At 45.7% G+C, this 15,691-nt stretch overlaps 1 protein-coding gene across 1 annotated transcript in view; it reads left to right on the top strand.

Annotated features, from left to right (window-relative positions):
* PRKAR2A (protein kinase cAMP-dependent type II regulatory subunit alpha) overlaps nt 1-15,691 on the top strand; it is an 826,119-nt gene that overhangs the window by 649,788 nt on the left and 160,640 nt on the right. Inside the window, exon 9 of the mRNA XM_085624357.1 lies at nt 11,903-11,968. Within this exon, the coding sequence (XP_085480483.1) occupies nt 11,903-11,968 (66 nt within the window). The remainder of the gene's footprint in view (nt 1-11,902; nt 11,969-15,691) is intronic.

The following is a 15,691-nucleotide window of genomic DNA, read 5'->3' on the forward strand; positions in this document are numbered from 1 at the left end:
GCTAATGCAGTGGCTACAGGAGCCCCAGTCCCCCCATCTTGGAAAGGCGCTGAGATTATTCCTGTTTATAAGAAAGGAGACAAATCCCTCCCCAGTAACTACAGGCCCATAAGCCTTATTGATTCAATACAAAAGGTTGTGGGTCGTTTAGTGTTAGGAAAAGTACAGACTTGGGTTGAGGATGCCAACATTCGTTCCACATTTCAAGCGGGATTTCGTTCCTGTACCAGCACTATAGATCAAATTTTTCGGTTCCTAACTATCTACTGGAGGAACGTGGTCTTGAACGAGAGGTCACTCTATGCTGTCTTCGTTGATCTTAAATCAGCGTTTGATCTGGTCCCTCGGAGTAAATTGTGGGGTGTGCTCGGTGACCTGGGGATGGCTCCAGAACTGATAACTTTACTCGCTCGCCTACATGAGGGCAACTTTGCAAAAGTTAGATGGGGTGCCTTGGGAGAGGTTACCAACTCCTTCCCTGTTGGGCGGGGTGTCCGACAGGGGTGTGTGTTGGCTCCTACCCTATTTTCTTTGTACATCAATGGGGTAGTTGAGCACCTTTTGGCGACCCCCACTGACGCTCCCCATCTGGCTGGGAATCATGTTCCTGTCCTCATGTTTGCGGACGATACCTTGCTCATCTCCAGGACACCGAGTGGTCTCCAGAAGGCCATTAATGCATTTGGAGAATTCTGTTCTTTAAGAGGGCTTGAGATAAACACCTCTAAAACCAAGTTTATGACTTTTAATCAACATAAATCATTTAGAGGCAATATTTTATTAAATAATGTACCCCTAGAACAGGTGAGTGCGTTTACGTATCTTGGTATTTCCTTCCAGAAAGATCTGGGCTGGAACCACCACTTGGACCTTACAGCTCTAAAACTACATCAGCATATTGGGTGTTTGACCAAAAAATATAAATCTTCCTTTACAAAACCAGTCACCCCGGCTCTAGAAATTTATAACGCTAAAGCGGTGAGCTCGGCTCTCTATGGAGCTGAGCTCTGGGGATTTAGCGATATAAAACAGCTAACAAGTCTAGAAAATAAATTCCTACGCAACCTTGCTAGTGTCCCACAAAGTACTCCTACTATGTCTAGGGAGGAAAAATATAGCGGACCTAGCAAAGCTACGGCCACTCCTCTATTGGAGGCGTCTCTGGGTCACTCCAGAACTTGCGCAATATGCTCTGGGGTTTAAGGATGTGATCTTACGGGATTGCTTCCATAGAGTAGGTTGGCTAAAAGAGATCAGGTCCCTACTCACTAAACTGAATCTAGAGTCACTTTGGGTTAATCCCGAGACTGCAGTTTTTCCATCAAAGGAACAGTTGAAACAGAAATACTGGGAAATGGTTTATGTATCTGTGGTTCACTCCAGCATTTCAACCAGCCTAACAGGTCGCTTTCTGGATCTTAAATCTTGGCCGGTGTGTGAGGCCTATTGGGATTTGATTGAGAGGCCCTTTGATCGAAAACTCTATCTTCAGTTCAGGATAGGTAGTTTACCCACCAAGTCCTTTACCTGCAAATGGGCCTCCAGAACTGATGATAAATGTCACCACTGTACGTCAATGGCTGAGACCATTCCCCATGTTTTTTTTGTTTGTCCACTATACGCGGCCCCACGGCGGAGATGGCTGAGGCCGATCTGTAGTCTACTGGGTGTCCGGAGATGTGCTGTTGCGTTGAAAATTTTAGGGTCTGACTGTAGTCCTAGTATAGCTATAGCAGTTGCTAAATTCCTGGGCTGGTCCTGGATAATACGCACTCGCACTTTAATCAAAAATATTGCTGCAATTTTATCCTAAGACGAACTTTGTAAACATGATCTGTCTCCACGTGCTGTCTTTTCTCTTTTAACTGTTCTTAAGATTTTTAGAAATATGACAGTATATGGAATTTAATTATCTTTTATTCTGTAATTGCAATCCATTATGTGTTATTTATTAATTAAGTTGTGTGATATGTGTTGTATTAGTATGCTTTTATGACATACTGTCGAAATAAAGCTTTTGAATTTGAAAGGAAAATTCAATGCACATGGGGCATTTTTAGCTGCACAGATATGTGTAAATACATATTTTTTTCTTTTTTGTTCTTTTCTGGAGTTCAGGCATATTTTATTGTACATTTTTCAAAAACAAACAGGAAAAAATGAACAGTAGTGTAGTATAGTTCATGGGTTGCATATGGAGAAGCCCAGGCCTGATATGTAAAGCCCTGGGTGGAGAATTGTGAACGGATGGACTATTACATGTGACGAAGCCCAGGATACATGTAACAAATGAGAGGAGAGTAACATATGCTATACGCACAAACCCATGTAAATAACTGGTTGAGATAAAATGAATTAATAAGGAAAACCTGAAGAAAAAAGAAGAGCTTGTAGGTGTAGAATCAGGTGATGTGTAGGAGGGCGGAACCTAAAGAGGCCTTAGAGTAAGTTGGTCTACATGGCGTTCGGGGAGTATATTCCCAGCAAGCCAAGAATCAAGCATCAGGCTTTAGTAAGCTGTGTAAACAGTTGTTGTGTCTGATGTTTGAGCGCACAGGTAGAATACTAACTTGAGTAGGTAAGTGTCAAGGATTTTGATGGGTGATTCCCCCATTAGGAATTCACGGTGGTTTAAATTTGGCAGACTTTAAAAATCGCCTTCCTTGCCAGGCAGGACTCCCTTTGGTTTGCTCTATCTCCGGACTATACTCCCACATGGCTATTAATCTAGAGTGAACTTTTTGGCGAATTTCACCCTATCTCTCCCTTAACAAGCAACCCCAAACCCCCACCCTCGGGTAAATAAATCTTTAACACCAAAAGAGCCCTTTAAAAAATGTATAGAATTTTAGATTTTGTTTTTTAATATGTGCTCCAGGGTCCCTACACATAGGTGGGAATATTCAGTGCATATGGCTTTGAGTAGGATTCCCCTGACAGAGAACTAGGTTTGCAGGTAAGTAACTTGCCCTTTCTTCACAAACTAGAAGAACATTCTTACTGCACCAGATGTGGCAAGTCAGAGGCAGGCTTTTTGCACCTCACGTGTTAATGGCAGGTGATAGCCAAGTACTGAAGCGAGGTAGACAGGACACTTTCAGATAGGATTGCAGTAGACACTGAACTGAAACTCAGGACAGCCCTCTTGGGATGTACGAAAAGGATGCCACGTGCTGTACGACTCTTCACGATATATGGCACACTTGCTGGCCGGAGTGGGGCGGTAGCTGTTAACCTAGTGTGCGGGACTGGTCACGCAAAATGTTGTACTGCAACGACCAGCTGGAGCTCTGTTATTCAATCATGCCCCCCTGAATATCTAAGAACCCCTGCAGACTTTAGTGCTAGTCCATGATATTGAGAAAACTTAGGGTGTTCGGGTAGTCAGGAACGGATTCGTGCTGTCCCTGTAAGCCATGCGGTACTTGGGCATGAGAGATGCAAAGAACGATGCCATGGTGGGAGATCCGATCAACTTTAGGGACCAAGTTTCTGCAATCAATTGTGAGGCTCCATCATAAGACAGGCTGTAGGATCAGTGCTGCAGTCCTACTTATACAGATAACTGTTTATTGCCTTGCATTGCCTCTGTTAATTTTCATTTAAGTTGTATGATTAAGAAATGTCAATAAATAAAATGTATTAAAAATAAATGTAAGCTTACCTTTCAGTGTTCATGGGACAAACAAGCATAATACTCTGTACGCTGCAATACATTTATTCAGGTGACTGAAAGGTTTGTCATTATTCAGAGTGCCTGTGCCACTTGGCGTATGACTTTACAGTTGGTGGGGACTTACTAGGAATAGACACTTAACCTTAAAATTATAACCTTTCCCATGAGGCCGCAGAGTCCTTAGGGTATTTTGGGAATAGCAGTGGCCATCTGAAAGCTATTGAGTACGCATTCCACATGATTTAGAGTGTCCTTGCTGCAGCCGGTGTGCTGTTACCAGACACTTCTTTAATGACTCGACTGCTAATCCTTTTTCTCGTGATGAGCCATTTTTAGGTCTCGCGACCTGCGTTGCACTGCACAGCAGTGCTTGCGCAGGCAAGAGTCCTTTTGTCTGGGTTTTGAAAATCGCCCTGAAAAATGCACACGCTCATGCGTGTGATTTTACGTTTGCGGCCTGCTATTGGCCTTTTCTGTGCGTGTTCTTTTGTCAAATAGACACCAATAGGCCAGAGGCGGGCGCATAGCTCCGCCCCTGGCCTATTGGTGTATATTACGCGCATTTCCTGCCATATGGTTTCAATTATCGTGCCCAGACACGGGCGCGATAATTGAAAGCATATGGGCGCGCTCGCACCACTTGCGGCTTTGTATTTCACAAAGTCGTTCGCTTTCGGTTTTGCGATCGCATGTTCTTATACAGCACTGGATACTACCAAAAAAACTTGTTTCTCCCTTGTTTGTCTATTTTAAGCACAGGATGAATACGTGACTTGCACATAATCACAGGATGTTGAACGTGTGCCGGGACTCAAACCCGATTCTCCAATTCCAAAATCTCCAGCTCTGGCGCCAACGCTAATTGCACTGTAATTGGTTTTACGTTGGCTTTTAACAGTGGGTCTGAAAGGCTTGTTTTACTTTAAAGACAAACGCGATGCCGGATTCAGAGACACCGTGCTTTCTGTTTAGTTTACTTTTTTTTAAAACCCCCTTGGACGTAAGTTTCCAGAAGGGCCTAATGGTTGTGCGGTACGCGGGTCATGTTACAGGCAGCAGCGCGTGGAGACGCTGGCAAACATGGCCCAGACCTGGGGCCCAAGTACTGGCTTCAGATTCCAACAGGTGGGGCAGGCCTGGCTCCTCGTGTGGGGATATTTGCACCCGATCTTGTGGTAGGTTTTTGCGGGCTCTTTGATCCGACTCCCATAGGTGCCTAGTACCCCCCCCCCCCCCTCCCCTAGCACACTCCAAGTTCAGCTGGATGTATTCCCGCACTGCTGACATGCTCTCCTTGGTAAACAGCCCAGGCTGCGCCCCAGCCTTTCCCCCGGGACCTCCGGTAGGCATGTGTCCCACCTTCAGGAGTACACCCCTCCCAGGACAGCGGAGTGTGGTGTCCGTCTGTCCCGTCTCCTCTTTTAAGGAGTTCCTCTGCATGCTGTGTGCTCAGTGCTGCGGCCTGCACTGCACTGCACTCCCTCCCGAAACTGTTCCTCCGCTTCTCCACTCTGTACCGTTGCCCTTCTAACACTCCATTCGGACCCTCAGCACTCCGTGTCTTTCACAGTTCTCGTTCGTGGTTTTCCCGTCTGTCACCCTCTGTCTAGTCTAGCCTCGTTTCTTATTCGCTCACCCATCCCTGAAACGCACCATACACTCTTAATTGCCCGTCATGAATTACAAATGCGGAGCTCCGGTGAAATGGAGGTTTACAAGGCGAACCGTTCTCTTCCCCTTGCTGATTGCGCCGCTTGGAGTCTCACAAGCGTTGGACGAGCCTACAAAACACCACCACACACTTGCAAAACCCTTCAAATGCGTTTTTTTATATAACCCTTCTACTAAAAATTGGTTCGACCTTTCTATCGTAAAAGCATGCATCTAAAACATTGCCTTTTATTTCTGTTAATGGATGTGCACCTATGCACGAAGTGATGAAAAATCGTGTAAAAGAGAAATTAACATGACAGAAGAATGCAGTATGGTTCAATACACTGTACACACTGCCGTGGGTTTTTAAATATTGCACAACCCATAGAGTGGCCAGCAGCCATATGGTTGGGTTAATCTGCTGCCTGTCATGCATGGGCGTGAGGCAGGCGAAGGGGAGGCATAAACCAGGTGACAGCAGCACTAGGAAGCAGCACCGTGACACCTAAACACGGAGGCTAACCACTGGTTTTAATCTGGCTGTCCAAAAACCAGTTCCCTTCCCAGATGTCACGAGGCCCCGCTCTCTCCCAGCAGCTTATGAGCGGACACTGCGTCCTGGTGCCGCACCAGTTTGCTGCCATTTGTGAATCAATTTGGGACTGCAGAGATACTGAACGCTGTGTTCGGAAGGGACTGCTTCTCCTACGAACGGGTGGCACAGGAAAAAGGAGGGGAAGAACTATTGCAAGTTGTATTTGTGCACGTTTCTAGGAGTGAAACGGTTAATGAAAGTAGTTGGGTGTCTGATTGCAGCATGCAACAGTGGCCGCCTCCTCGCAGCTGCCTGCAATGGATATGGTTTTCAAGTCAGTAATCCTGTTTTTGTAACGTTTCATTAAAATGCCGCCCCCGTTATGTTGCACCCTTTGCTTGGTTCCCAGGCTGAGTAGGAAGACGCTACCAGCAATCCAGAAGGATGCAGCTGCTGTCTAGTTTCGAAACTCTAACAATAAGCACCGGCAGCCTCACTGTGATGCAGGCGTTTGTTTACACGCGTCACTGAGGAGAGGAGCTGTCATCCCTCACTGCTCAACTCTCAGTTTTAATTTGTGTTAATAAAACCCTCCCCTCTGTCAGCCAAAGATCCTTTTGGCCAAGCAGAGAATGGTATAAAAAATGTCTCTCATAATGCTGTTTTATCATCATCTGTGCTTTTTGGTGGCACAGTGACTAATTTTTAATTGAATAAAGTAAGAAATGAGATTTGCTCCCCCATCCTCTGTTTTGATAGTAAAAAACAACCATTAATTAAAGTACAGGGGGCCCCTCACAGACCTCTAGGTTTCGGTGCCACTGCGCCTGCTACACTAGTAATATCTACACAGCTTTGCTCATGGCACCCGACGCAGCTTTAGAATTGTTGCTAAATGTTTAAGATGCGATTGTCAGATATTCCTTTTTATGATGGGCACATGCTGATGAGCTTTGCGGGGGTCAACAGGGGGTAAAGGACATTGTCATTTACAACGCCATTACTTGATTAATGCTTAAGGAAGGGGAAAAAAACCCTAACATTTTCAATGCCAATAGCTCCAAACAATGTCATTGCGAGACCGATTGCATTGTAAATGCTTGTTCTTTATTCTTCACCATCACCTCGGCTGTGAGAGGTCACCAGTACTTCGTGTCTCTGGACCAGATAGTTAACTATCGTTTGTTGGGTAAAGATGGACTTACTGTGGGGCATGGGCGCAGGTTGTATCGATGACCAGTGTCCTTGAAGGGCTGAGGTGGCACAGTTAGAGCAATCCTGTGTGCTGCAATCGGTGGCAAGGTCTTAGGCAAAGGAGCTATTTTCACATTTAATTAATGAATCCAATTCTTATATCCTGTATATTTCACACCTGTTTGTGTTACCCTCGGAACCCTTCCAACGTGGTTATAGGCAATTAGATCTCTTGACCATCACTCAATCCTGAGGTTGAATATTGTGTCCAGGTCCCTTCAGAGGCAATGAATGACAAGGTGTCTTTCACCTGTTTACTAATGGCAGAAACATGTTCTGTCCATTGAGCACAATACTCTTGGAGCAGTGTATCAGTTATTTGTGTGTTAGCAATGTTTTGGGACTCCTCAACAGGTGATGGTTCACCCAGTCACTTTTTCATGTGGGGTGAGATGTGTTACAGTATCTGGGGAAGTTAGCATACTGAAAAGGGCAAGTGGCAAGGCATCCACCCACAGAGTGAAACTTCTGTTGTACTCACATTGCCTTACCAATTTCATTACCTTATTGACAAAGTACACCCTATTGTTACTTGAAATCATCCAGGACAAACCAAAGCGTGGAAATAATTATTTCAGGAAGCATTGAGCAGTGGTCAAAGCATTGCTTAGTAGGCTAGCCTTTGACCAACATTTCCGTATGCTAGCGTTTTTATAAACCGTTTCATGCTGTTTTACAATCCCATCTCTTCCCAAATAGAAAGGACCTTGCATCATCAATGTCAAGATGTAATAGTTGGTCCGGTAGAATGAATCGATAACCATGTTGATCCTTCCAACAGCCATTCACCATATTGTTGCCATTTTTAGGTCTCTCCTGGCGTTGGAGTGCGCATGTGCTTCTCGCCTGCGAGAGCTATAGTCATGAAGTTAGTTTCAAGAAGGGGACTCGAAGCCCGGCTCCTCATTTTCATTGGGTAGCGTCAGCGTTTGTTAAACGCTGGCTTCCCATTGATGAGGGTTTTCGTTTGCATCCTTTGGCTTTTTCTTCCGGCCCGCCCGGACTGGCTCGCCTGCATTACGGCTGTCGTGACAAAGTTTCTTATCAGAAGCTTCGTCACGCTGCCTTGCACGCGCCAGTCCGGCTCTCTGATTGGGCCAGACAAAAAAGGAGACATGGCGCCGCGTGTTTATTTTTGCATCTCGCTTTCACTTTAAAGTGAAAGCGTGATGCAAAAATAAACAGCGGGAATGGCGAGCGCTTGTTGATATTGGCTGTTGGGTTTAGTGGTTTAAATGGTTTTTACCAGAGCAACTTTTCAACAATGAAGCTTCAAATTTAAACTCATAACCCGGAAATCTGTTGCGCACTAGCACCTTTGTAGTGGTTTTGCAAACACAGCTCCTGCTGGGGCCGGCGAATAAGGAACCACGGGTCCTGACTCCTGACACAGCATCCGCATGGTAACCGGGCCAGGAATCCAGACAGCGGAAAGGATCTGCCCTCGGCGCTCTGCCTGCCTTGGGAGCTGTGTGGACAAAGACAAATGTTAAGTCTTGCCTGTGAGACCGCGGGCCGGGGGCTCTGTGCGCAAATATGCAAGGTATGCGGGTGCACCGTCGTCCCATTTATCTCTGCAGCAACATGTCTGGACTGCAAGGTATTCCGTGTGTATACAGGGGGCTGTGGCAATAGGATCAATGGACAGGCAGCGCGCGCTATCTTATCTGTCCAGGGTCACCGGAGGGTGGTGCTTGCCGAGGAGTCCTCGCAGATGTGAGTCATCACAGGTTGTCATCAGAATGTACGTGTTTACAAAGGTGAAGCTGAAGATGAACACTTTCCAGAAGTAAAAGAGCGCCTCATACTTGTGCCCCAGGGTGACACTGAACGATGGCGGTTTTTCTTCAGTTAAACGGATGCCTTGGGCCAGGGTTCGCTCCCCTCAGCTTCCACTATTGCATTTGCACTCCCCATGACACTTTCACCCAAACCAATTCCAAATGCAAATATACACAAAACACTTTCTCGCCGTAGTAAGGATTTCACTTACTCGCATGTCGACCTCTGAAGGCTGAAAGCCAGACTGTGCTGCTGGGAGCGGATGCTGTGACCTGAAGGTAAATCATAGATCTCAGCAGCATCTAGGGCTCTCTCACTCTCTTTCGAAGCCCTCTCCTTACTTTGTGCCCATGTGCTAATGAATACTTGGGAACAACTTATTCACGAGTTTGTCTCCGTGTATTGCGGTAGTACTCTCCGTAGTAAGTTGCAGCAGTATATGCTAGAATATAGTCTGGTTGGCAATATTACTGCTTCCCTGGTTATTATTTTCCACTCTAATATTATGTTTTACTATCCTTTTCCATCCACACGACATACACTGTGAGGAGGAGAGAGGTGGTGAGGGTAAGAGGTAGGAGAAGGATGTAGAAGGCAGGGTTGGATTGGGATTAAAAATCGGCCCGGGCACACTAAAAACAAGCATTGAAAATGCAATAGGTCTCGCCTTTGATTAAATTAAAGCTATTTGCTATGCTAATGGTATTGTATAGCAAAGCAAATGGCTTTAACTTAATGAAAGGCGAGACCTATTGCATTTTCAATGCTTGTTTTTTTGAGGCACTTTGTGCATAAACCCTCATAACGTTCTCCCCAGCAGAATCGTTACAGGCCATATTTGGTGTGTCCCCCCCCCATGTTGGGAATTCTAAAGGTACCCAGGGTTTCTGGATTCCCCTGACGGGAACTAAGAAGTAGACATAAAAATATGATTTTTTGGGAAGTAAGTTTTGTGCAAGGAAGTATCTTTTATTTTATAAATTGCATCCACAAAACATTTGCTGTGCTAAATAAAGGTCACCACCTTCCTAGCGCTCCTGAATAGGCCGGGTTGTAAAGAAAAATGTGACCACAGTTTTTTTTTTTTTTTTTTAAGTGGTAGCTAGTTTATTTTTGTGGTTTTTACCTAGTTGCAGGAACATGTGGAAAAAAAGTAAAACAATTGACCCAGAAACCTATATATTTCTGAAACGTGGACTGAAATTGAAGTGCAGCAAGGGGCCATTTGTGTAGATTACGGATAGTTTCCCAAATAAACTAATCATAGAAATAAAACATTATGTTAAACGAGAAAATAGAACTAGGCGACTACTTTTTAATCTGTAACTTTTTACCCTGATGGACAATTTACAAACGTAGTATACTGTTACGTTCATCAGACCCTTCTGGTCGCAGGGATATATAATGTATGTTGGTTGTACTGAACCATGCTATAAAAAAACCTAATAAAAAATGGGTATAAAGGAAACCTATGTATTTGTTTTCGGTGCGCCGAACATACTGAGTTTAGGAATAGTGGTTATTTATACAATCCTTTATTCTGGGTTACCCATACCATCATGTGCTTCAGATGGCATTTTGCAAAAGCTGTTATCCTTTGACACTTGTTTACATTTAAAATCCAAAATAGAGATAAATTCAGTAACATTTTCTCTTTTGTCTGTTGAATTTCTGCCCTCTGGAGGTGGGTTTCGGCCATGGCCCAATGCCTGAGCGAGAAGCCTCACCCCTAAAAAAAAAATTCAAATATATTTTTACTGTTGTCTATTTGACTTTCTGCACCACAGAGGTGTATATTATGGTTAAAGCTCCCCCACATCTGACCCAGTGGGGGCTGTTTTTTGGTCAGAGCTCGGCCAGGGACATCTATCTACCTGTACTCCTTTTTCCCCCCCATAAAAATATAACCTGGTGTCTAGTCTGCTTTCTGCCCCCTAATTGCTCCCTGCCTGCAGAAGAGACATTATCCCTTTTTAGTGGTACATCCCCCGCGTTCATCAGCCCTCAGGGGGCTGCTGTGATATGCCACACCCCCAATGCTGATCACAGTGAAAGCAGTTGGCAGCAACTGCTTTAGTTTTCCGCTGTGTGATGTAAGCATGTCACACATGTAAAAATATAATAATAAATGCTGCGCGGAAGACTTTACGCACAGAGGAGGTAGTGCCGTGGATGTGAATGGTTTGTCTACCGCAGATAAGCAGTAAATGTTTGACTATCAGTGAAGATGTTATGATGCTGAATAAAGGGTTACTTACTGTAATTCTGGTTCTCCAGCACAGCAATTTCCTTTGAAGATTTAAATGGCCTATCTTTTTATACATTGACATAAAGAATAACTACTCAAAATTCATTTAGAGAACTCCCCTACAAATAACTGACTTTGAAGCAGCGACCAGTGGAAGGCATCCTTGGTAGTGGAAGCTTTAAAGGGACAGGACACAATTTCAACTCTTTCAATGCAAGCCTGTCATGGGTTTTTTCTCATTCTTTATACATCACACAGCAAGTTTTACGATAGGTGCTGCAATGCAGTTTAAGAAGTGGTTCTTTTTTCCTCATGCTTTAAGACTGGAATTTAGAAAACCTTGTCTGATAGCTTTGAGCAGGTGCCTAGAAGCCTATTGGCATGTTAGATTCATCAATTTTTGATAATTTACGGGCACCTGTAAGACATATCTTGTTAAAGAAGTGTTACAACGAGATCCGCAACTGAGAATTATTCTAACCACCCCCCCCCATGCCCCCCCGCGCTAAAATACAAAAAAGTAGAACGTGTAATAACCGGTGACTGCCACAGGACTCAAAGCAAAAACTGACACTGGTAATAGATGATGCAATGAATTGTAGTACATAACCTCTGAGAAACAATCCTGCTGGAGAGTGCAAGTAATTTATACAGACATTTAAATTGTTTCGTAACGGGAATTGCATGATTAGAAGATTAACATTTTATGCAGTTGTGCCGAGAAATACTATAGTTGTGTTTTTGTACCTTGCAGGGTGAAAAAGCGGACTGCTTTTTCATTGTAGAATCGGGGGAAGTCAAAATCATGATTAAGAGCAAGGTATGTATTTTATCTTGGTTAAGTCTCAGTTGCTTGGAGTTTTCCTGCATTAAGGTTGGACAGTTCTTCAAAGGATCTTGTGTAAGAAAGTTGCATTTATCAAACACTGTCTGAACATGCTTATTCCCTGTACTTTAAATATACTTTCATTTCTGCTTGCAGTTTAATTTACATATACATTCTTATTACAGGTGGGTGAGCATTTTGTTGAGCTTGCAAATACATGTGGCATCAATGTAATGTAGAGCCTTATTAGGTCACGCCGGAGACAATGCATGTGCTGTCACTTGCGAGAGCTTTGAATTAGGGCTTAAAGGCCCCCGCTCCCCAAACTATGTACCATTGATTGGCTTCATCTTCACTCTCATTTTGTTTCTTTGGTTAGTGGCACTGGTTTCATTAGTAGGGCTCACAACAGACCGCTCTAGTAGGATTTAGATTTCACCTTTTTAGGTCTCGCCTGACCCAGCGCATGCGCTGGTCTGGCGAGACTTATTGAGAGGGCTCCAAAAAGTGCTACCAGGCCAGCCTAGAGCTACAGTGCATGTGCGCGGGCGCGCGCCGCACATTACTGAGATTACTTTCACTTTCGCGGCCGCACTGCCGCTTTGATGTTTGATCGCGATCACTTTCACTTTCGCGGCCGCTTGGCATAGCCAATAGGTCTCGCTTTTGGGACCTTATAAGTATTTAGTTATGCAACTGTTGCATGGCTAAACACTTATAAGGTCCCAAATGCGAGACCTATTGGCTATGCCAATGCTTGTTTAGAGTTGCTACACACACCAAAGCATTGCAGGGAATCATCTGCGTGTGCTTCCCCTTGTTTTAGTTTTAGTCACAGCAGCGCATGTTTGCCGGCTGTCTTTGTTGCTTGTTTTTGTTTTTTAGCACTCCAAGCCCCTCCGTGATAAGCTTGCCTACTTGTGCTTCGCCCTGTAGGAAGCTGGCTCTCTATATACTATACCTAAGTAAGGTATAGTGTGCTTCACAGAGGATAAAGTAGATAATACGCAGTTGGGCGTATCAAAGGGCAGTGCTAAGCATTTGTTGTAAACACACAGGCAAATGATTACACACAATCAATGGCTAAATCCCAGACCATCGGTTTGTAAAAATATAACTTTTAGTATATTTATTTTAAAGAACCGAAGATACTATGTTTGCAGTAAAATACGTTTTGCAATTTCACTATTTTCAAATATCAAAAGTGGACAGTGATTCTTTCAATCAATACACTGCTATCCTATGGGAGGAAACCCAATCACCAATTTGCACGTAAGTAAACGATTTACAAAGTTAAGCTTTTGGATGAACAATCAGTACCAGACAAGGTTCAGGTAAGAGACCTCGGTACGGTTTTGGAACCCGCCCCACCAAACGTACACTTCCAGGGGCATCCGGTTGTGTAGGAATTGCCCATTCTTACATGGTTACCCCCAATTTTTGCCTGACACGTGATGCACTTTTGACTTGGTGTGCCCTGGATACCTTCCAATCGGGTTCCCAGGGCCTGCGTTCTCTCCCAAAGCTCAACTTTGTAGTCCCAATTGGCAAATCTCTGGCCACAGGTAAGCCCCTTGTAAAAGGTACCATGGGTAACAAGGGCACTGTGACCCGGTCAGGCCTCTAAGGGCTACAGCAAATATTGTGCCATCCCTTAGAGTCCCTGCACCTTATACCCACACACTGCCATTGCAGGCTGTATGTTTCGGTGCAGAGAAAAGGGAAGAGTTGACATGGCCCACATACCTGTGTGCCATGCCTGCAACCCACTACCTGGGGACTAGGTAAGTCACCCTTCTAGCAAGGTGCCCTAGCCCCAGGTGAGGGTACAGTGGCATGAGACGTTGTCCATTCTTAGACATTGAAAGTGTAGTAAAGCCATAAAGAGTATATGGTCTTGGAGTTGGTTAATACCAACTCCACAGCTCCATAATGGCTTTAATAAAACCTGGGAAGTTTGGTAGCAAACTCCTCAGCACATTAAACCCACACTGATGTCAGTGTGGGATTTAATGTAAAATGCACTCAGAGGTCACCTTAGAGATGCCCCCTGATAAACTACCGGCCCTGGTGTGGTTCCTGAATGGCTGCCCGCCATTTGCCACCACCAGGTTTCTGGACCCCTGGGTAGAGAGCCTCCGCTCTCTGGGTCCAGAAACAAAGCACATCCTGGGCAGAGGTGTCATGCCTCCTCTCCCAGGATGGACTGGGTCCACTAAAGGGGAAGCTTCAAAAGCCTACCTCCTTTGTAAGCTGTCCCTGCCTTTTGCTGCCCCCAGCAACTGGCTCCCACCGGTTCTAACCTCCACTTTAAGTAGGAGAATCAGCGGGAAAACAGAGCTAGGTGGATTGATGAGCCCATCTTTGCCAACCCCACCCCTCAGGTGGGGGGGCAGGGGGGGGTGTGTGTGAGGTGAAGCTTACATCTCAGTCCCCTCTATCTAGGGGACCCAACCAATTAGGAAGAGGCTCATGGCCCGCTCCCACTGGAGGGTGGCATAAAAGGGGGTGTACTCACTCCAAGGAATGACCCATTGGTCCCAACCTGCACACTCATGTAACACCCCTAAATTTAGTATTTAGGGACGACCTCGAACCTTGCCTCCTCAGATTTGAGGAAGAAAAAAGGACCAAAGAGCTGTTCTGACCCAGCAAGAAGAGGGCACTTACTGCTTTGGCCCCAGCCCTACCGGCCGGTCCCGACTTCAACCTGCCTTCAGCGAGAACCCTGGCAAGTCCAGCAGCCGCCCAGAGGAACTGCCCAGCAGGCATCTAACAGAGTGTCTCCCGTGAGCACAGGATTTGCTCAAGCAAAGACTCAACCACAGAATCCGGATCCAGGCAGCTCTGCGATTCTGCACCCGGCAACCACGGTCCGAGTTCGAGTTACCAACACCACGAAGTCACCGCCCAGTGATCCTGACCTGGGATCTGGCGATACCCACCTCCCTCAAGCTTCAAGACGACGCCTGTAGCCGCAACCTGAAGGGTCCTCCCGACCGCGAACGGAGCTTATAATAAGACCCGATGCCATAAGACACCCCTCCACCCGATGCCCCACGGCTTTGGGTGGCCCAACCAACAGTGTCCAGGCATCCCCCAAGAACCCAACTCTCCCTCTCCAGTCCGTGGTTGCCTTCAGGAAGTGTCCCTGCCCCAGTCTGCAGCCTCTTTACCGTACCGGAGGTCTCCCCCCTGGAATACACAGGGTCCCCAACGGCTCCTTGGCACACTGCACCCGGATGCCCCTGTGCCGCTGGTGGTGCAGCTCCTGTGATGATTTTTGGTCCCTGCAGTGCTGACCTCAACCCCATGAGCTTTGTTCCCACAGCCGAGTAGCCGGCCCGTGAGCAGTCTGTGACCGAAGACCCCTTAGCCCCATTGGCTAACATTGGGCCCCTGCACTCTGCATCTGGCCGTCCCAGTGCGCTGGTGGTGCAGTTTGAGTGTCTACCTAAACCTTTGGGAACCTTGGTCCTAACCCCCAAAACTCCCACTCGTGAGTTGAGTACTTACCTGTGAAACTGATAACCAGTTTTCTCCCTTAGGAACCAATGTTATGAGTTTTTGTTGCTAAAATGTTCTAAGCGTGGAACTGTTTTGTTTGGAGAAAAATTTACTAAACAACAAACCTTGAAAAGTCTTACTTACCTTGTACTGTGAGATCTCCGGTGTGGTATCTAGGCATACCACCCTGAGTAGTCGATGTAATCTGAA

Source organism: Triturus cristatus, chromosome 9 (assembly GCF_964204655.1).
Source record: "Triturus cristatus chromosome 9, aTriCri1.1, whole genome shotgun sequence".
Lineage (NCBI taxonomy): Eukaryota > Metazoa > Chordata > Amphibia > Caudata > Salamandridae > Triturus > Triturus cristatus.